Raw genomic sequence first — 20,985 nt, forward strand, 5'->3', positions numbered from 1 at the left:
TTCCGTCGGGTCCCGTTGGATGGCGGAAAAGAGACTACGATCTCTGTTCCGTCGGGTCCCGTTGGATGGCGGAAAAGAGACTGCGATCTCTGTTCCGTCGGATCTCGTTGGATGGCGGAAATGAGACTACGATCTCTGTTCCGTTGGATGACGGAAAAGAGACTACGATCGCTGTTCCATCAGATCTCGTTGGATGGCGGAAAAGAGACTACGATCTCTGTTCCGTCGGGTCCCGTTGGATGGCGGAAAAGAGACTACGATCTCTGTTCCGTCGGGTCTCGTTGGATGGCGGAAAAGAGACTACGATCTCTGTTCCGTTGGATGACGGAAAAGAGACTACGATCGTTGTTCCGTCGGATCCCGTTGGATGGCGGAAAAGAGACTACGATCTCTGTTCCGTCGGGTCCCGTTGGATGGCGGTAAAGAGACTACGATCGCTGTTCCGTCGGATCCCGTTGGATCGCGGAAAAGAGACTACGATCGCTGTTCCGTCGGATCCCGTTGGATGGCGAAAAAGAGGCTACGATCGCTGTTCCGTCGGATCCCGTTGGATGGCGGAAAAGAGACTACGATCGCTGTTCCGTCGGATCCCGTTGGGTGGCGGAAAAGAGACTACGATCGCTGTTCCATCGGATCCCGTTGGATGGCGGAAAAGAGACTACGATCTCTGCTCCGTCGGATCCCGTTCCAGGCGAGAAACAGACTGCGATCTCTGTTCCGTCGGGTCGCGTAGGATGGCGGAAAAGAGAGTACGATCTCTTCTCCGTTGGATCCCGTTCCAGGCGAGAAAGAGACTGCGATCTCTGTTCCGTCGGGTCCCGTTGGATGGCAGAAAAGAGACTGCGATCTCTGCTCCGTCGGGTCCCGTTCCAAGCGGAAATGAGATTGCGAACTCTGTACCCGTTGCCAGGCGAGAAAGAGATCGCGGGTTTTTTTCCGCCCAGCGACGGAGCAGAGAATGCGGACCGTTTTTCCACCCGGCGACAGAGCAGAGATCCCGGTCTTTTTTCCGCCCAGCGACGGAGCAGAGATCGCGATCTTTTTTTTCCGCCCGGCGACGGAGCAGAGATCGCGGTCCGTTTTTCCGCCCGGCGACAGAACAAAGATCGCAGTCTTGTCCGTCCGGCGAAAGAGCAGAGATCGCGTACTTATTGTCCGCCCGGCAACGGAGCAGAGATCTCGGTCTTTCTCTCAGCCCGGCAACGGAGCAGAGTTCGCGGCCCGTTTTTTAGCCCGGCGACGGTTCAGTGATTGCGGTCCGTTTTTCCACCCGACGACGGTGCAGAGATCACGGTCTTATTTTCCGCCCGGCGACGGAGCAGAGATCGTGGTCCGTTTTTCCGCCCAGCGACGGAACGGAGATCGCGGTCTTTTTGTCCGTCCAGCGACGGAGCAGCTATCGCAGTCCGTTTTTTCGCCCGGCGACGGAGAGGAGATCGCCATCTTTTCTTCCGCCCGGCGTCGGAGCAGAGATCCCGGTCATTTTTCCGCACGGCGACGGAGCAGAGATCGCTGTCCGTTTTTCCGCCCGGCGATGGATTAGAGATCAAGGTCCGTATTTTCCTCCCGGCGACGGAGTAGAAATTGCGGTCCGTTTTTCCGCCTGGCGACGGAGCAGAGATCGGAGTCAGTTTTTCCGCCCGGCGACGGAACAAAGATCGCGGTCTTGTCCGTCCGGCGAAGGACAGAGATCGCGGTCTTATTGTCCGCCCGGCGACGGAGCAATGAACCAGGTCTTTTTCTCCGGCCGGCGACGGAGCAGAGATCGCGGTCTTTTTTCCCGCCCGGCGACGGAGCGGAGATCGCGGTTCGTTTTTCTACCCGGCAACGGAACAGAGACCGCGGTCCGTTTTTCCGCTCGACGACGGATCAAAGATCTCGGTCCGTTTTTCCGCCCGGCGACTGAGCAGAGATCGCGGTCCGTTTTTCCGCCCAGCGACGGAGCAGAGATCACGGTCTTGTTGTCCGTCCAGCGACGGATCAGAGATCGCGGTCTTTTTGTCCGTCCAGCGATGGATCAGAGATCGCGGCGCGTTTTTCCGCCCGGCGACGGAGCAGAGATCGCGGTCCGTATCTACGCCCAGCGACGGAGCAGAGATCGCGGTCCGATTTTTCCGCCCGGCTACGGAGAAGAGATCGCTGTACCTTTTTCCGCCCGGCGAGGGAGAAGATATCGCCGTTTTTTTCTCCGCCCGGCGACGGATTAGAGATCGCGATCCGTATTTTCCGCCCGACGACGGAGCAGAGATTGCGGTCAGTTTTACCGTCCGGCGACGGAACAAAGATCGCGGTCTTGTTCCTCCGGCGAAGGACAGAGATCGCGGGCGTATTGTCCACCCGGCGACGGAGCAAAGATCGCGGACTTTTTTTACGCCGGCGACGGATCAGAGATCGCGGTCCGTTTTTCCGCACAGCAACGAAGCAGAGATCGCGGTCTGTTTTTCCGCCCGGCTACGGAGAGGAGATCGCTGTCTTTTTTTCCGCCCGGCGACGGAGCAGATATCGCGGTCTTTTTTCCCGCCCGGCGACGGAGCAGAGATCCCGGTCTTTTTTTTCCGTCCAGCGACGGAGCAGAGATCGCGGTCCGTTTTTCCACGCGGTGACGGAGCAGAGATCGCGAACTTTTTGTCCGCCAGGCGACGGAGCAGAGAGCGCGGTCCGTTTTTCCTCCCGGCGAAAGAGCAGAGATCGCGGTCTTTTTTTCCGCCAGGAGATGGAGCAGAGATCGCGGTGTTTTTTTTTCGCCCGGCGACGGAGCAGATATCGCGGTCTTTTTTTCTGCCCGGTGACGGAGCAGAGATTGTGGTCCGTTTTTCCACCCGGCGACGAATCAGAGATCGCGGTCCGTTTTTCCGCCCGACGACGGAGAAGAGATCGCGGTCCGTTTTTCCGCCTGGCGACAGAACAAAGATCGCGGTCTTTTTTCCGCCCGGCGACGAGGCAGCCATTGTGGTCCGTTTTTCCGCCCGGCGACGGAGCAGAAGGCGCGGTCTTTTCTTCCGCCCGGCGACGGAGCAGAGATCGCGAACTTTTTTTTTCCGCCCGGCGACCGAGCAGAGATCGCGGTCCTTTTTTCCGCCCAGCGACAGAGCAGGGATCCCAGTCTTTTTTTCCGCCCGGCGACGGAGCAGAGATCGCGGTGCGTTTTTCCGTTCGGCGACGGAGCAGAGATCGCAGTCTTTTTTTCGGACCGGTGACGGAGCAGAGATCGCGGTCCGTTTTTCTACCCGGCAACGGAGCAAAGATCGCGTTCCCTTTTTCCGCCCGGCGACGGATCAGAGATCGCGGTCCGCTCCCCCGCCCGACGACGGAGCAGATATCGCGGTCTTTTTTTTCCGTTCGGCGAAGGAGCAGAGATCGCGGTCTTTCTGTCCGCCCGGCGACGAAGCAGAGATCGCGGTCTTTTTGTCCGCCCGGCGACGGAGCAGAGATCACGGTCTTTCTGTCCGCCCGGCGACGAAGCAGAGATCGCGGTCCGTTTTTCCGCCCGGCGATGAAGAAGAGATCGCTGTCTTTATTTCCGCCCGGCGACGGAGCAGAGACCGCGGTCTTTTTTTCCGCCCGGCGACGGAGCAGATATCGTGGTCCATTTTTCAGCCCGGCGCCGGAGCAGAGATCGTGATCCGTTTTTCCGCCCGGCGACGGAGCAGATATCACGGTCCGTTTTTCCGCCCAGCGATGGAGCAGAGATCGCGGTCCGTTTTTCCACCCGACGATGGTGAAGAGATCATGGTCTTTTTTTCCGCCCGGCGACGGAGCAGACATCGCCGTCTTTTTTTCCGCCCGGCGACGGAGCAGAGATCGCGGTTTCTTTTCTGCCAGGCGACGGAGCAGATATCGCGGGGTTTTTTCCCGCTCGGCGACGGAGCAGAGATCGCGGTCCATTTTTCTACCAGGCAACGGAACTGAGACTGCGGTCCGTTTTTCAGCCCGGCGACGGAGCAGAGATCGCGGTCCAGTTGAATGGCAAAAAAAGGACTGCAATCTCTGCTCCTTTGGGTCCAATTGACTGGCAAAAAACAGACTGCAATCTCTGCTCCATTGTGTTCAGTTGACTGGTAAAAAACAGACTGCAATCTCTGCTCCATTGGGTCCAATAGACTGGCAAAAAACAGACTGCAATCTCTGCTCCGTTGGGTCCATTTGACTGGCAAAAAACAGACTGCAATCTCTGCTCCATTGGGTCCAGTTGACTGCCAAAAAACAGACTGCAATCTCTGCTCCCTTGGGTTCAATTGATTGGCGAAAAACAGACTGCAATCTCTGCTCCATTGGGTCCAATTGACTGGAAAATACAGACTGCAATCTCTGCTCCATTGGGTCCAATTGACTGGCAAAAAACAGACTGCAGTCTCTGCTCCGTTGGGTCCAATTGACTGGCAATAAACAGACTGCAATCTCTGCTCCGTTGGGTCCAATTGACTGCCAAAAAACAGACTCCAATTTCTGCTCCATTGGATCCAGTTTACTGGCAAAAACAGACTGGAATCTCTGCTTCTATGGGTCCAGTTGACTAGCAAAAAAACAGACTGCAATCTCTGCTCCATTGGGTCCAATTGACTGGCAAAAAACAGACTGCAATCTCTGCTCCGTTGGGTCCAGTTGACTGGCAAAAAGCAGACTGCAATCTCTGCTGCGATGGGTCCAGTTGACTGGCAAAAAACAGACTGCAATCTCTGCTCCATTAGGTCCAATAGACTGGCAAAAAACAGACTGTAATCTCTGCTCCGTTGGGTCCATTTGACTGGCAAAAAACAGACTGCAATCTCTGCTCCATTGGGTCCAGTTGACTGCCAAAAAACAGACTGCAATCTCTGCTCCATTGGGTCCAATTGACTGGCAAAAAACACTGCAATCTCTGCTCCATTGGGTCCAGTTGACTGGCAAAAACAGACTGCAATCTCTGCTCCTCTGAACTACTAAGTTCACCTTTACCCCAACTCACCATTGCAATTTTCTTTTCCTTTTGGTGAAATGTCCTTATAATGACTCTCTTGCTAGGCTCATTCATCTGCAGTGTCAGTGCTCTCTGAAGTTTCTGTCCATGTTCACCTGTTTTGTCCATGTTCACCTACACAAATTTAAACTGAATCTTAAACCTGTAAAAGGAGCAATAAAGGTCATGAGTCTTGTAACAACCCTACTCAGTGATCAGTCAAATACTTTAGTTTCATTCAAACCTACATTTATTTACTCACTGTACATATTTTGTCATCACTAATCATAAGCTCTCACACACACCTTGTCTACTTACCCTCGGTGCATCTAAGTGTCCATTGATGTAACTCAGGTTCACATTGTCGTCCCAGTATTCCTTGTAGTGTTTCGCTGCCCTATTCATGTATTTCCGGTGAACCCAACAGATCAAAGGAATGCCTGAAGAAAGAGAAACACAGTTAAGACCAATTAAGGGGTTTTTTTCTTCTTTTATTTTATACTCTATTCACTGACAGCATATCTAAGTCCAATTTCTTGTGGGGGACAAGGTCTGTTGTGTCCAGAGATGAATGTTGAAGGTGATGTGATATATTGGGGTGGAAATCGCACTAGTTCACTAGAGTGTGTGCTTTGGAATTTGCTTTGGAAGGCTCTAAATGGGAATGGAGTTTGGCATTTTGGTATGACAGCTACTTAATCAGGAGTCTGCTATTAGAGGTGCTATTTCTATGTGATAGATGTTTTGACTTGATTGGCCATGGACTCATATACATGGTCAGTTTGTTATTAGTTAGCTGGCTATTTTAGGGACATCAGTGTGAGATCAATTAAAAGTGTAATGGAATTATTTTAATTAAGAGTGGATGTATATATAAACATGCAAGAAAAGGAGTGAAGAAAGAGTCAAAAAGAGTCGATTAATCCAGAGAAGTGATAGAAAGCAAATCTGTCAAAAGTGATGGAAAATGTGCCGTACTTACTGATACCCAAAATAATAATTGCTGCTCCAAATGAGATACCAATTATTTCTGGTGTGCTAAGATATGTGTCCGTGGCATGGGTGCCGGAACCGGTATCTGTGGAGTAATTGGATGCCACCCGGGTATGGTCACTGGAGAGGGGACCCAATGTGGAAAGTGTCCGTGTGCCGTTGGCAATGAGGGCAGGGTTGTCACCACCGGTAGACGGACCCGATGTGAAGGAGTTCAACATGCCAGTATCAGGATGGGTAGTGGTGGTGGTGGTGGTGGTGGTGGTTGCAGCGCCCCCTGTTTGGGTGGCATTGTTCACCGTTATCACAACCTGGCTGCCACTGCTGCTGCTGCTACTATTACCTCCTCCGCTACCCCCACCACTCCCACCACTACTGCTGCTACTGCTGCTGTTGCTGCTGTGAGTCTGGGAGATATTCATTGCTATTTCTGCTGCTGCTGCTGCTAATGTACTTTGTTGTATTGTTGTTGTCCCTGTCGTCGTCTGTTGGACCCTAAATGGTGACCAAGTTCTAACTGATGTTGGAGTTGTTGATATTGGTGCCAATGATGTTGCGCTTCGGGCTGAACGGAGCTTCACAACAACACAACACTGTCCTGTCTCAACGAATTCTTCAAAGTTCAGTAATTTCTTTCTCAAAGTGGAACTCTGGTGAGTTTGCATGTTTCTCACATTGTCCGCTGACTTTGTGGCAATCGCAATCGTCAGTGGAAGGAGTGGATGAGCGCGAGTGCGTGTCGTCTTCGTCGTTGGAAGTTGAGTGTTAGAAGAATGAAAGGAAGGAGGCTGGCTCAAAGCGCTGCTAATCTTTGGCGTGATTATATTTCTGCGAAGTATTCGCTTTCTTTGCAGGACAAACTCCAGAGACTGGCTCAAAGGCCCAGACCTCTGGCCAGAGATATTAGATGAAAGGGTTAAAGGCTGTTGTGTTGACAAACTTTCCAATCTGAACATTGGCCCTGAACTACTTGGATCCCTCTGGCTATTGCTTTTGGCTGGAAGAGTTTTCGCTGTGGCTGCATGCTGGCTAGTAAGGGTGGCCAAATGCTTCATGGACGGAACAGTAAATTTCCTGGTAGACAATGACAGGTATTGTGTGTAGGACTGTTGCTGCTCTTGTTTGTGTGCTTGGTGATGGTGAGAGTGCTGGGGTTGTCTGCGAAATTCTTGGGGCTCCTGCTGCTCATGAGAGATTTTAGATGAATCGCGGTCAACTAGTTCGGAGACCTCTTTTTCCGTGGCAGCTCTGACTCCAGAAGTGCATTCTAAAGAATCTGGATCGAATAAAATTATCAGCACAAGTAGTGGAACATCTGAAAAACAAAAGGTGTAAAAAGAGATTTTAAATAGCAACAATTCATTTTCTTTCAGTTTTGTTATCATCATCATCGTCATCATTTTCATTGTTATTGATTTTATTTTTATCCAAGCTACTCCAAGACTCATCTAGAGACCTCAAATAACAGGAAGTTGGATATTTTACTATGGCTGCTATTTTAGGAGTAGCAATTATGTATTGTAGGGAAAGGTGATCAAAGAATTAAGAATTCCAATATTATTATAAAAGTGATCAAAGAATGAGAATTAAGATTCCATTATTATTATTATTATTATTATTATTATTATTATTATTATTATTATTATTAAGGTGGCGAGCTGGCAGAATGGTTAGCATGTCGGGCAAAATGCTTAGCGGTATTTTGTCTGCTGCTACGCTCTGAATTCAAATTCTGCCAAGGTTGACTTTGCCTTTCATCTTTTCAGGATCGATAAATTAAGTACCAGTAAAACACTGGGTTGATGTAATCAACTAGCCTCCTCCCCTCAAATTTCAGGCCTTGTGCATTATTATTATTATTATTATTATTAAGGTGGTGAGCTCACATAATCATTAGTATGTTGGACAAAACTGCAACATTTATTCCAGTTCTTTACATTCTGAGTTCAAATTCTGCAGAGATCAATCATGCCTTTCATCCTGTTGGGGTTGATGACATAAAGTACCAACTGTGCACTGGTACCCATGCAAACGACTAGCTCCCCCCCACCAATTCAGACCTTGCACCTATAGTAGAAAAAATTTTATTATTTTTATTCCTATTCTTCGTTTTCGAGTTATGTCATGTCTCAGCTCCTTTGCAGAAGAAACCCTAACACTTTCCTCAACATGGGTTGCTCTGAATATTGCTGCTGCCAACTTTTCATGCCAGGATATTGCTTTCTTTGAGACAGTCCTAAATGTATCGACAAGGAAAGATATCACGCTCACTTTACAAATCTCTATGAATGCATTTCACTTTCAATGCTGGGTTATTATAATAATAATAATAATAATAATAATAATAATATTACTACAGTAGTTTTCTAGTTCTTGTGTTCTTTCATTAACTGACTAATATTCTTTGTAGTTTGGGGACAAAACAGTGTCTTTTTGCTATTGTATAGAAAGTACTGCATGCATAGTAAATATGATTAAAGAGATTTCAAAGAGACAAACGTTGGTCCATTTTGGCAAAACATGTAGCATTTAGTAAAATTGGCAAAAAAAAAAAAAAAGTGAACTCTGTCTGAAACATTAGATTTCCCCACTCCTCCTCACACTGAGTTGCACTTCAGGAAATAGTTGAGAGAGAAAATAATGAGAAACAGCAGAGTTTTACATCCTTTTAGAACAACTGGCTGCAACTTAGATGCTGTCTCTCCTGTCAATTTTGCCCAGAACAAAGGCTCTATTGAATTTTCCTCATGACAAATTCAGTCTATCAAGTGCTGTCTGGTAACGCTAATTTCTGTCCTTCAGTTTGCATTTTGATCCTCTTGTGTTTATACAATCAACAATGTTTGCAGTTATTTTGTGTTTTATGTGATGTGACCTTGCAGTAAAAAAAAAATAGAAAAAAAAATCATTATCAATGGTGTGTGTGTGTGTGTGTGTATGTGTGAAAGGGTTGAAAACAACATTATTTCTCTGACCAAACCCTCCTCAATTACTTAAAATTTTATTTAAAACAAAATGGAGAGTAAGATGTCTTTTAATGAAATTGTTGACCAGTGGGTGCAAGTTATGAGAACATGGAAAAACCTAAAGCAATGATGATGATGATGATGTTGCTTTGTGACTGTTTTGTATGTAATGTTTTATATATATGAAACGATTGTGGTCAATAAAGAAAGGAGTATTATTATTATTATTATTATTGTTGCAGTTGAGCAAGAGTGAGCCAAGGGATTTGATCCCAAGTCCCTCATCAACCCTACATAAATAAACTGCCAAGTTCACAACTGGAACTCTGTTACTGTTGTCATTGATTGATCAAAGCAACTTATAAGCAAATACATTCTAACTGTGACCATCCAGTCTTATTTTCTTTCAAGCTAAACAATAAACCATACAAAAACAAAAAACTGATTGCTTACATCTATGAGGATGAAGCAGCCAAAAGGTCTGCAGCATCTGTCGGTCTGAACATGGGCAAGGCAGGTGTCTGATATGCAGCACTTGGTGAGGGCTCCAACAGTGACATCAACCTAGATAAAGGGTCTGCTTTGTACAAGGGTCCTACAACAAAGGAAACAAATTAAATGTTTAGCAAACAACAACAGTCAAGATGTAATGGTGGAAAAAAAACAAACCGACCAACAAATCCAGGTTGGTCCATTATGATGATGACGATGATGATGATGATGATGATGGTGACGAAAGTCAACAACAAGGACGAGTTGGAGGGGGGGTGTTATTGGATGTGGGACCAACTAAACATCAATGGGGAAGTTTGAACTCGACGAACAGGCATGGTTGGGCAGGGAAGAAACTCACTTTGTAACCATGTGGTTTGAGGTTCCATCCCAGTGCACAGCACTTTGGGCAATTAGCTTTTACTACATCCTTGGATCAACCGATGCCTTGCAAGGAAATTTGGGAGACAGAAACTGCATGGAAGCCCATCCTATGTGTGTGTGTGTATATGTGTCTTTGTCTTTACTCCACCCACTGCTTAACAACTGGTGTCAGCTTGTTTACATCCCTGTAACTTAGTAGTTTGGCAAAAGAGATCGACAGAATAAATACTGTGGTCAATTTATTCAATCAAACCCTTCACAGTGGTGCTCCAGCATGGTCACAGTCCAATGACTGAAACAAGTAAAAGATAAGCTATTGACCCCTTTTACAATAAAGAAAAACAAAAGGATTTTAGTCTGTTTTAACTACAGAGCCATCCCTCCATTTGTCCATCTCTGTTTCTAATTCTCTTTTCTGTCCCTCTCTCTCTATTCGTCCATCCATTTGTCTGTCATTCCGTGTATCCATGCACCAAACTAGTCAGATCTATATTAGTTATAAAAGAAGTAAAACTATACAAACAAAACAAAAATCCACCCCTTGAGCTGTGTAGAAATTTTAGAAGCCACAAAACTGAGCCAAATAGTTTTGTAGGAGTGAGTAACAGAGTATCAGGCTGTTGTTGTTTGTTGGCCAGAAAAGAGACCAAAATCTTGGGATACATTAGTCTCAACTTTGTTTGGGGAAATAGCCAAAAGCAAGCACCCAGTTCTTTCCCTGCTACTCAAAAGATTGTGCCAATACTTACAGACAGACGAATGCAAACTGCTAGAAGAATCTATAGGTATACATGTGTGTGTGTATTTGAGTAAACAAAGTATAATTGTAGTCCAAAGGACTTGTAGGCAAGTAGTAATATCAAAAACTAATGACAGAGAAACTTCAAATATAGCAACACATAATACTTCGTTATTTTACTGAATGGGGGACATTAATACATTTAGTTTATTTTGTAATTGGAGAACAACAACAAGGTTGGTCACAGGTCTCCAGCAAACCAGTCACGGCTTTGCTGCATTTTTGTTGACAACACAAAAAAAGTCTAACTTGGCAGGACAAATATCACAAAACAATAGTTTGATTTGAAAATGTTAACCCTTCTTTACATCCTTTCCTTATATATATATATATATATATATATATGTGTGTGTGTGTGTGTGTGTGTATAAGTATGTATGTGTGAGAAATAACACAAATGGAACAAGGTGAATGAGAGAGAGAGAGAGAGTTAGGACAATGTGAGTGGTAACAACAGGTTAACAAATCATAAACACTAGAAAAAATAAAAAAAGTTGTTTTACAGTGAATTGTATGCTGAAAAGAAGGGAAAGGAAAAAAAACAAGAAAACTGATGTTTCGGGCAAACAACCCTTCATCAAACGTAGAATAAGAAAAGTATAAGAAAATAAACACTATTTGTTTAAAGCACATGTGCACACACACACGCGTGTGTGTGTGTGCAAATGATGGGGTTCCAGCCCGTTTTCTGTCAACAAAATTTGACTCACAAGGTAATGATCAATTGAAAGGGTAGCAGACACTCATCTAAGGGGCCATGCAAACTAAAGAACTACCTGTACATGTAGAGCCTTGTGCTAATATAATAACAATATTATTATTATTGTTGTTGATTGGGTGGGAGGTCTGCTGTATTGGCAGATCATTGGACAGAATACCTTGTGGTATTTAGTTATGATTCCTCACATTCTAATGTTGAAGATGATGGTTTGGCACAATTGTTAAAATGTCAGACAAAAATGCTTTGTGTTATTTCAGCTAGTTCTTTACATTTTGAGTTCAAATCATACCTAAATCAATTTTACCTTTTATCCATTTTGTAAATATGAGTTTGAGACAGAAAATATAAAGAAAAAAAAAAAACTCTCTGCCTGACAATGCTTGGACCTGGTGTCTGACCTGTTGCTGACCTCAAAATTAGTGATCATGCTCCCGTGCACATAAAAGCACCCACCACACTCTTGGAGTGGTTGGCATTAGGAAGGGCATCCAACTGTAGAAACATTGCCAGATCAGATTGGAGCCTGGTGCAGCTGCTGGCTCTCCAGACCTCAGTCAAACCATCCAACCCATGCTAGCATGGAAAACGGACGTTAAACAATGATGATTATGAAAAGATAGGTTTATCTAAAATGTTAGCAATTAATTTATAGCATATTACTTATTGTGTTACAGGTTTCAGTCATTGGACTGTGGCCATGCTGGGGCACCATTTTCAAGTGTTTTCATTTATTATAACAAACCCCTTCTGAGTAGTAACCTATGATATTTTATCATTAATGAAGACAATAAGCAAGATATTTGTTGTTAAAGTTAACAATTCTTGCACTTGCCAAAAACAATCAACAACAACTTCTGGTTTTAATATAAAAAAGCAAAATTGTTGCCACAACACATCAGTTTCAAAATGGCTAACACAAGTGACGAGAACATGTCATCCATTTCTTCAGTGGATATCGGCCTTCATTTGTCTTTTGAAGAGTCATCTTTTGACAATACCAATGATGACGAAGTTGTCCAACACATTGCACCATATCAATTTGATCCTTATTGGCCACTGACTGTGAAGAGGAAGGTGAGCCTAGATTAGGAAACCTTGACTGGTTATAGAAATATTCCAAATCAAAATTGTTCAAATGATCAAATACTCTGGCCTCAAGTGAGTTGAAAGTATGTCTGAATTATATGTAGGACATGAGATTGACGTGCTGTGGAGTCCGCCAGGCTGACCAGGAGGAAGATATCAGCACAATTTAATGACTTTAATTAGACTATTAAGCTTTGCTGTGACAATTATCAAAGTGTCAATGTTGTAAAGTTTTTATTCTCTATAATTAGCCTCTCATTTTGTTATAAGTCATAAATTCTTCCAGTATAAACAAGCTGGACACAACACCAGGCCTATTTTCAAAATAATAGGTCGTTTTCTACATCCCACATTTCTAGGCAATATTGCCAAAAATCACATTTCTTGATGTGTTAGACATGGACCTGTTATTATTTACCTTTATCCTATCCTACATTGACCTACAAGCATTTTAATTACATAAAATTCAACTCTATATGTTAATTGATAAATGAAGGGATACCCTGAGATAGGCTTGGGCATATCTAGGTTACCTCACATGTTAGGCATGACCGTTCGACGCTTTTTGAACCAATCTCCCAAAGTTTAATTTACTATTTATTTTTTTAAACTGTAATATAGAAATTTGTGGTCCTGGATTTATATGCAACAATCACAAGTGATATTAAACAATAATTTTTTTCTTTCCCTTTTCATAACAGCTGGGCATTCTTGTATGGGGATGGGGATGACAAGAATGCCTCATTGAGATCATCCAGTTTCCTCTTGAGATAAATAGACAGTAGGGATCTCAGGCATAAATGCTGAGTAGTGCTGTTAGTTGTAATGTTGTTTAATCACAGGTCTGTCCTGATCAAGCAGACCTAGGATTAGATGGCATTCCAGCCATGACCTCTCCCTTTTGTTTTTAAAGACTGCATCTTGGATCAATCTATCTAATTGTATGACCTGTTTTTAAGATGGTATGATTGGTTAATTGATTGGGAGAGAGAGAGAAGGCAAATGAAGACGGTTAGAACATACCAAATTATTAGGGGAGGGGGAGTAGGTTGGTGGATAAAAGAGGTAATGAGATGTGGTTGAAAATAAATTCCCCCCACCCCACCAACAGTTTAATTAATTCCTCTAGCCACTTGGTAATTAAACTGAGTTTTTATCTTTTTAATTAATATGGTTACTGATTACTTTCCTTCTGTTGTTGTATTTTATTATTTATGGAGGTTGTAGTAGAGTTGTTGGTGTGGTTGTTTAATCAAATTCAGACAATCAAAGGTGTTCCAGGTATGACCATCCCATCTTTAGATATAACGGGCCTCACAGAGGCGAGATGGCTGAGTTCCTTTCAAGCGTTGGGCCTCATGGAGGCAATGACTGAGACCTTTGGCATTATGTTGTGCTTCAGAAGAAGAAGACCCCTCAAGCCAAGTAAAATTGCAGTCGTGGCAGATACCGGTGTCACACAAATGGCACCATTACACTCTCGGAGTGGTTGGTGTTAGAAAGGGCATCCAGCCATAGAAAACCATGCCAAATCAGACTGGATCCTGGCGTACCAGCCCAGCCAAACCGTCCAACCCATGCCAGCATGGACAACGGATGCTAAAAGATGATGATGATGATGATGATGATGATCTGTATAGGTGCAGGTGTGGCTGTGTGGTTAAGAAGCTTACTTTCTGTGTTCTGCGGTTCAGTCATACTACACAGCACCTCGGCTAAAGGTTTTCTTTTATAGCCCCAGGCCAATTAAAGCCTTCTCAGCAGATTTGGTAGATGAAAACTGAAAGAAGCCTGTTGTGTGTGTGTGTGTGTACGCCCTTGTCTGGACATCACATGATGGTTGTTATAAATGTTACCATCATACAAGTGAAGATATTCATTTGCAGTCTTCCATGAAAACCATGTTTGGTCCTGGAGAAATAGTCATTTGGAAACAGGCAAAGGGTTGAGCATTCCCCCTAGAATTTTTATTCTTCTCATCATTCCTGCAAGGGTTGACTTACAAAGGTTCAAGAGGGGCATTTAACAGCATCAATCTCTCTCACCAGTACAGACTTTTGGAGAAGGTGGGGGGGGGGGGTACAAGGGCCACAAGCATTGCTCTTTTCTCTGGACCCAGCAAAAGAAAAGAAAACATCTTGTCCATTATCCAACAAGGGAACTTCAAAGTATGGTCATTCAACCTACTAGAAATAGCAAAGAAATTTCCCTCAAATCACACCCTACCATTCTTAAAAAACAAGACCATCGGATCATGTAGTCTTCTATATTTTTTAGCAACACTGCAAGATGTTTATTGATCAGTTGTTGATTGGATTTTGCTCCAAATGTGGAGCCTTCCGACAGTGGTGAGTGGCATTGATATTGCCAAGGAAGATCCGGGTTGTCTCAAATTGTAGCACCCCTTCCTTTTTCCTGTCCTCCACCGGATGCAGCTGTTACCACTCAAGCTAAAAGCTAAGCCGATCACTTACACACACACAAAGGAATGGTCACCACAAGCTTTGAGAAGAAATCTTGATTAGGAAAGACCTAAGACAAATAAATGGCCATTGTAGCAGGTTATCACTGAGTGAGTAGACTTATGATCAAAACCATTCTGACGGTGACCACCAATACTGAATCTGTGACTAAATTGTACAGTACGACCTTCTTTTTAGAAAAGAAAAGGTGAGATTTAATGAAGATTTGGCTGCTATTTTTAGCAAGTGAAGCAACAGCATTTTCTTGTAGTTGTTTGTAGCATAATACATAAGAGTACTAGAAATAAAGAGTTGTAAAGCTCAATCCCAATGAAAGAATGAATGAGGACTAATGATTGTCAGAAAGAGAACCAAATGAAAATATTTTCCATTCATAATTTCAGATTAAAACTTGGGAAAATTTCTCCTTCACACTAAAGACTCATCTGAAATACTTAAGCATCGAATCTGCTCGTTAGCGAATGAATTTTAATTAATCTGCTCGTTAGCGAATGAATTTTAATTAATCTGCTCGTTAGCGAATGAATTTTAATTAATCTGCTCGTTAGCGAATGAATTTTAATTAATCTGCTCGTTAGCGAATGAATTTAAATTAATCTAGAATTAATCTCGATGCAGGAATAGCTGTATGGTTAAGAAGATCAACTTGCAACCATGTTGTTTCAAGTTCAATCCCAGTTCAGGCAAGTGTGTTGTTCTATAGCCCTGGGTCAACAAATGCCTTGAGTGAGAGAAACTGTATGGAAGCATATTCTTTATAAATGTGTTTGTTCTGTCTTCTCCCTACTGCTTAACAACCAGTGTTGGTTTGTTGGCCTTCGTAACTTAGCAGTTCAGCTGAAGAAACTGATAGAATAAGTACTGGGGTTGATTTGCTGAATCAAACTCCTCAAGGTGGTACTCCAGCATGGTCAGAAGTGGAATGTTTTGATCATACTCACTCAGAGCTGACCCAGGGTTAAACATTGACATTTACAACATACTGAAGGACATTATGATCTTCAGCTAACATTCCAGATTCCAGTGCTGTTATGGAGTTGGATCTACAGGTCCTGTTGGTTATCTATGACAGGCTGACTACTTGTGTGCCACACGGCCAGAGATCAATAATGGGTCACCTGCAGTTAAACATCAACTCGACCATTCATCATCAACAAAAAGCTATTTACTTTTGCAAGGATATTTTCTTTGTATTCTTTTTTTTTTTTTTTTTTACTAAGGACTTTGATTTAAAGGCAAACAGAGAAGGGAAACCGGACATTCATGAGTTCCTCAACAGAGATTACAAATGTCACATTCATTGAAATTGGATTATAACTTTGAGATGGGGGGGGGAAGAGTAGATAGGTAAACCTTCCAGAATTCCAATATTTCTAAACAAACACAAAATCAAAAAGTTTTAACAATTTATTAATAACTAATAACAATAATGACGATGACGATGATAATCCACTTTGAAAAAAAACACCCTTTCATCTTTCCCAACATAATTGTACGGTTTATTTATCACCGGGTCAGTCTGGAACTGGAAGTTATTTAAATAAAATATAAAACTAAATAACAAAAAAATCAGAAATCAATTCATGTGAGAAAATGACTAAATACAAATATTGGAGAAAAACAAAACTCAATCAATATCGTACATTGTGAGGACAAAAGAGTTGGCAGAGGCTGGTCTTCACATGGTCTCAGATTATCTCATTTAGAATAATATTTTGGGTGTCAGGGTTAGTTGTTAAAATTTAGCCAGGTCAATAATATAAACACTAGTAATATATAGATTTTTAATAAAAGCACAGGGGACCAAAACTAGGGGCCAAATGTAGTTGACTTAACTGGTACTTATTTCATTGACCCTGGAGGGATGAAAGAGAAAGCTAACTCAGAAAGTAAAGACATGTAGCTAAATACCACAAGTAATTTTGTCTGTTGCTCAACCAATTCAACCAATCCAGTCATTACAAGTAATACATGAGGGTCAACTAGAGTAGCTGGTTGACCTCTGTCCATCATTGTCAATTGACGCCCACTTTTTCTTGCTTGCATGGGTCAGGTAGAATTTATTGAGGCAAATTTTCTTTGGTCAGGCACCCTTCCTGTTACTGATCCTCACCTGTTTCCAAGTAAGGCAATCTTTCTCCATGGTTGAACAAATTTTCACGGATGACTGGAGCTGAACAACATTGTTTGTATAAAGGTGGTGATGCTAGTTTACAACCCTAATATGGTGTTACTTTGGTATGTGCTCAACACTTTATGTTGTGATCGACAACAAGACAAGTTAGACTTATCAAGAACAGCTTTTGTAGCTGATCTTCATTCGATTCACCAATAAAATTAGTAAACTTGTTTCAAATTTGCTTCCTTCTAATTTCTTTTTAATAATAAATGTATAAAAATTTTAATTATCAATTTTTCACTTTTCTAACTGATGTTCGTTTGATTTGCCCAATAAATTTGTAAACTCATTTCAAATCTGCTTCATTTTGTTGTTGTTGCTGTTTGTATTGACAGAATTGAAAAATCAGACAAAAATACTCTGTCATACGGTATTCCAGTTTAGTCTTTCTGAGTATAAAATTCTGTTCAGGATCAGCTTTCAGCTTTTCATCTTTTTCTTTTAAGGATCAATAAAATATAAGTACCAGTTATGTACATGGGTCAATGATTTTTTTAAAAAACCCTCCCCTCAAATTTCTGGTCTTGTTCCAATGCCAGAAAACACTCCTACCCACACTGCTAATCCTCTCTCCTGGGAGGGAGGAAAAAAGAAAAGAAATTTTGTAAAAAAGACACACACACACACACACACACACACACACACAATACTAGTGAAATAAAAAAAAAAAGTCATACATTTACATAGTTGCAGGGTAAAAAAATGAAAACAAAGAGAAGGAAAATTAAGTGAAACAAAACCAGAGGCGACCACAATGGAACAAAACAGATGTGTGTGTGTGAGTGTTCTAAGTTTGGAATCAAGAATCAGTGATGTGTTAGTAAGTCAACAAGAGTTGGTGGTAAAATAGCAAACTGCTGAACACATGATTGGACAGGTAGGAGGCTGCTGGTGGGGGTGAGGGGGCTGTTGCATGTGAGATAATAACATACAGATGGTAGTGTTATGTCTGATGATGATGTTATTGTTGATGGTGCTGTAGTTGTAGATGATGGTAATGATGATGATGCTGGTGAGTGTGTAGATGATGATGATGATGATGGCAAGCTTGAACGTCCATGCACTGGCCATTAATCCAATTAACCTGTTCACTCAGCTCTTTGGAATTCAAAGTTAGAGAGAATTGGGAGAATACTACTACTACTAATAATAATAATAATAATAATAATAATAATCTCATTATTCTTTTATTGCCCACAAAGGCCCAAGACGTTGGTGATGGTAGAAAGGCAAAATCTAAAAGAAAACAAGAAACTAATGAAGTTTATATTCGAGCAAAACATGAAATCAATAAAACAATAAAGACAAATAAATGAATAAGAACAACAAAATAACCCCAAATTGGGGTGGGGGTGTGAACCAAGAGGGTGATTTGGGGCATCCCTCAACACAACCCTGGGTTACACTAACACACCAAAGACAAATGCCATCTTCCCATTCTTGATGCTAGTCTAAGATTGGTGAGGTTCCTGGCCAGAGAGAAAAGCTCTGTTCTCAAAAACTTTCAACACCATCCATCTACCTCACAGCTTTCTTTGGCACAGCCACCACGAACGGGAGAAAGGTCACCGACTTTTCTTTGCCAAATCAAGTGGGGGTGGGGTGGGGGGTTTGGATTTGGCTGAGAATTGAATCTGTGCCACAAGCAATCACAGATATTTGTGTTAAGCCCACAAAGCAGAATGCGGTAATTGAAATGCTTTCATCATCTCATACACATCTTGGGACAGGTTCAGTTGTTGTGACCCCTGCAGCAGTGTCAGGCCAAGATAGAAATGTCCCTCATCTCCAAAGCTCAAAACTCATCCAGAAGAGACTGTCCTAGTTGACATTGATAACATGTTGCAGGCCATGGTGACTTCTACCTTCTGCTAATCTATACAACGGTTGGTTTTCTCCCAATGACACTGTCTGGAGGGCAGAGTGCTGCGTGGACTTGCCCCCTCCAGGTTCGATCACTTCAGTTGACTACTTTTATCTCTGATGTGTCTGACACTCTGCTGCTGCTGCTACTGTGTGTGTGTGTATGGCAAAGCAGGATTGAGCTGAAGAAAAGACTAGGCATAAGAAGGAGTTACAACATGCAAGAGAAACAGCTGTAAGGCAGATGACAGGAAAGAGATTCGTGTGAAAAAAGGGGACAGTGAAAGAGGAAGGCCCAAGGCAGGTGTGGGCAGAGATGGTGAAGTCTGGTTACAGAATAATGAACCTCACAAAGGAGATGACAAAAAAATGGTAGGACACTGAGTTGGAGAGGACACACCCCAAGGTAGGCAGCTATCATTTACTAGTTTCAGTCATTCAACCATGGCCATACTGGAACACCACTGTGAAGGGTGGAGCTGAACAAACTGAACCCAGGATTTACATTTTTTTTTTAATTAAGTCTTATACTTATTCTATCAGTCTGTTTTATCAAACTGCTAAGTGTTGTGAATGTAAATGAATCAACACCAGTAGTCAAACATTGGGGGATAGTGATCACACACATACACAGGTTGCCATAAGGTTTCCATCTGCCAAATTCCCTCACAAGACATTGGTCAGCTCAAGGCTAAAGTAGAAGACATTTGTCCAAGGTGCTTTGACTGGGACTGAACCTGAAACCATGTGGCTGGGAAGTTTCTCAACTACACAGCCATGCCGGTGCCTACATGATCAAAATTTACATTTTTTTATATTTAAGGTGATAGACAATGCTTTGAGGGAAATTAGCTGCCACTTCTAGCAAAGCGAACATGTGTAGAGGCTCCCCCTGTAAACATCAATATTGTCTTTCACATTACGCCAGGCCCCTAATTCCCCCACCTCCACCAATGTAATGGCAACATTAATCAAGAACTATGAAGCACCCTTCCCCTGAATAACCGCCATTACTCCCTTCCCACAGCAACAAACACCCATTAGCCCCCCTCCTCCCCCCATACCAACCATTAACTCAACAATTATCACCAATGGGAAATGAGGGGAGCCCCTATATGTGGTTGCTCAACCTGCTGGAAATAGCAGCCAAATCTCCCTCAAACCACAGACATGGAAAGAAGGACACATTGAGGTAATGTAGACTGGAACAAATAATGATGAGATGGTCACAGCTTGATTGCCTTTGATCCTAGGCTTGCTTGATCAGGGCTAACCTGGGGCTAAACTTCATCATCATCATCCAATACTCCAAGGCAATGCAGCAGCTTCTATATGGTCACTTTGCTTGCTGGAAATAGAAGTTAAATTACCCTGTAATTACATTGTACTGTCTTAAACCCACAAGGACACCTTGGATAATGTGTAACCAGATCCATTGTACACCATGTTTGAAGAGACATTTGAGAAGGTCATGGCTGGAATCAGAACCTCAAACATCACTCTGCTGAATCAGGACTGAGCTGGGACGAAACAAACAACCAAACAAATATTAACTTCAAACTACCACCACCACCACTCCTATAACTACTGCTACTCCTCCTTCTTCTCCTCCTCCTCCTCACACCACCAAGTACCATAACTAATCATGCCCCACTGACATCCCACCCCCCTTTTACGACTATTTCTAGCTTCGCATGAAAATAGAAAAGATTTCACACTTGAGTGAATCACTACAAAACAACAACAAGGCAATCACAATTATCACATTTCATTACATAAAAAGGTATTTAAATTAAATGTATGTGTGTGTGTGTGTATACACATGGATACGTATACAAGCAAGCAGAGGGGGGGGGAGTGCATACATTTATGCTTATAGAATTATTGCACAAGATGTGTGTGTGTGTGTAAAGAAGGCAATGAGCAGAGAGGTGTAAATCTATCCTGTTTTGTTGAAAAGGCAACAGTTATTCGAGGACTGGTAGAATATTACATTGGAATAAATACTGTGGGTGACTGAAACCATGGCAGGCAGTGCCCCAGCATGGCCACAATCCAAAACCAGTAAAAGAATATGCACACA

General features: G+C 42.9%; 1 protein-coding gene across 6 annotated transcripts in view; it reads right to left on the bottom strand.

The window, feature by feature from the left end:
* The window catches only part of LOC106883300 (uncharacterized), a 137,942-nt gene that overhangs the window by 91,889 nt on the left and 25,068 nt on the right, over positions 1-20,985 (bottom strand). For all 6 annotated transcript variants that reach the window (XM_089340458.1, XM_089340457.1, XM_089340455.1 and 3 more), the window contains 3 exons: positions 9,349-9,490; positions 5,919-7,244; positions 5,255-5,376 (listed from right to left, as the gene is read on the bottom strand). In XM_089340458.1, the coding sequence (XP_089196584.1) occupies positions 5,255-5,376; positions 5,919-7,244; positions 9,349-9,385 (1,485 nt within the window). In that variant the 5' untranslated portion in view covers positions 9,386-9,490. The remainder of the gene's footprint in view (positions 1-5,254; positions 5,377-5,918; positions 7,245-9,348; positions 9,491-20,985) is intronic.

The sequence above is a fragment of the Octopus bimaculoides genome, chromosome 23 (assembly GCF_046866305.1).
Source record: "Octopus bimaculoides isolate indiv1 chromosome 23, ASM4686630v1, whole genome shotgun sequence".
Classification (NCBI taxonomy): domain Eukaryota; kingdom Metazoa; phylum Mollusca; class Cephalopoda; order Octopoda; family Octopodidae; genus Octopus; species Octopus bimaculoides.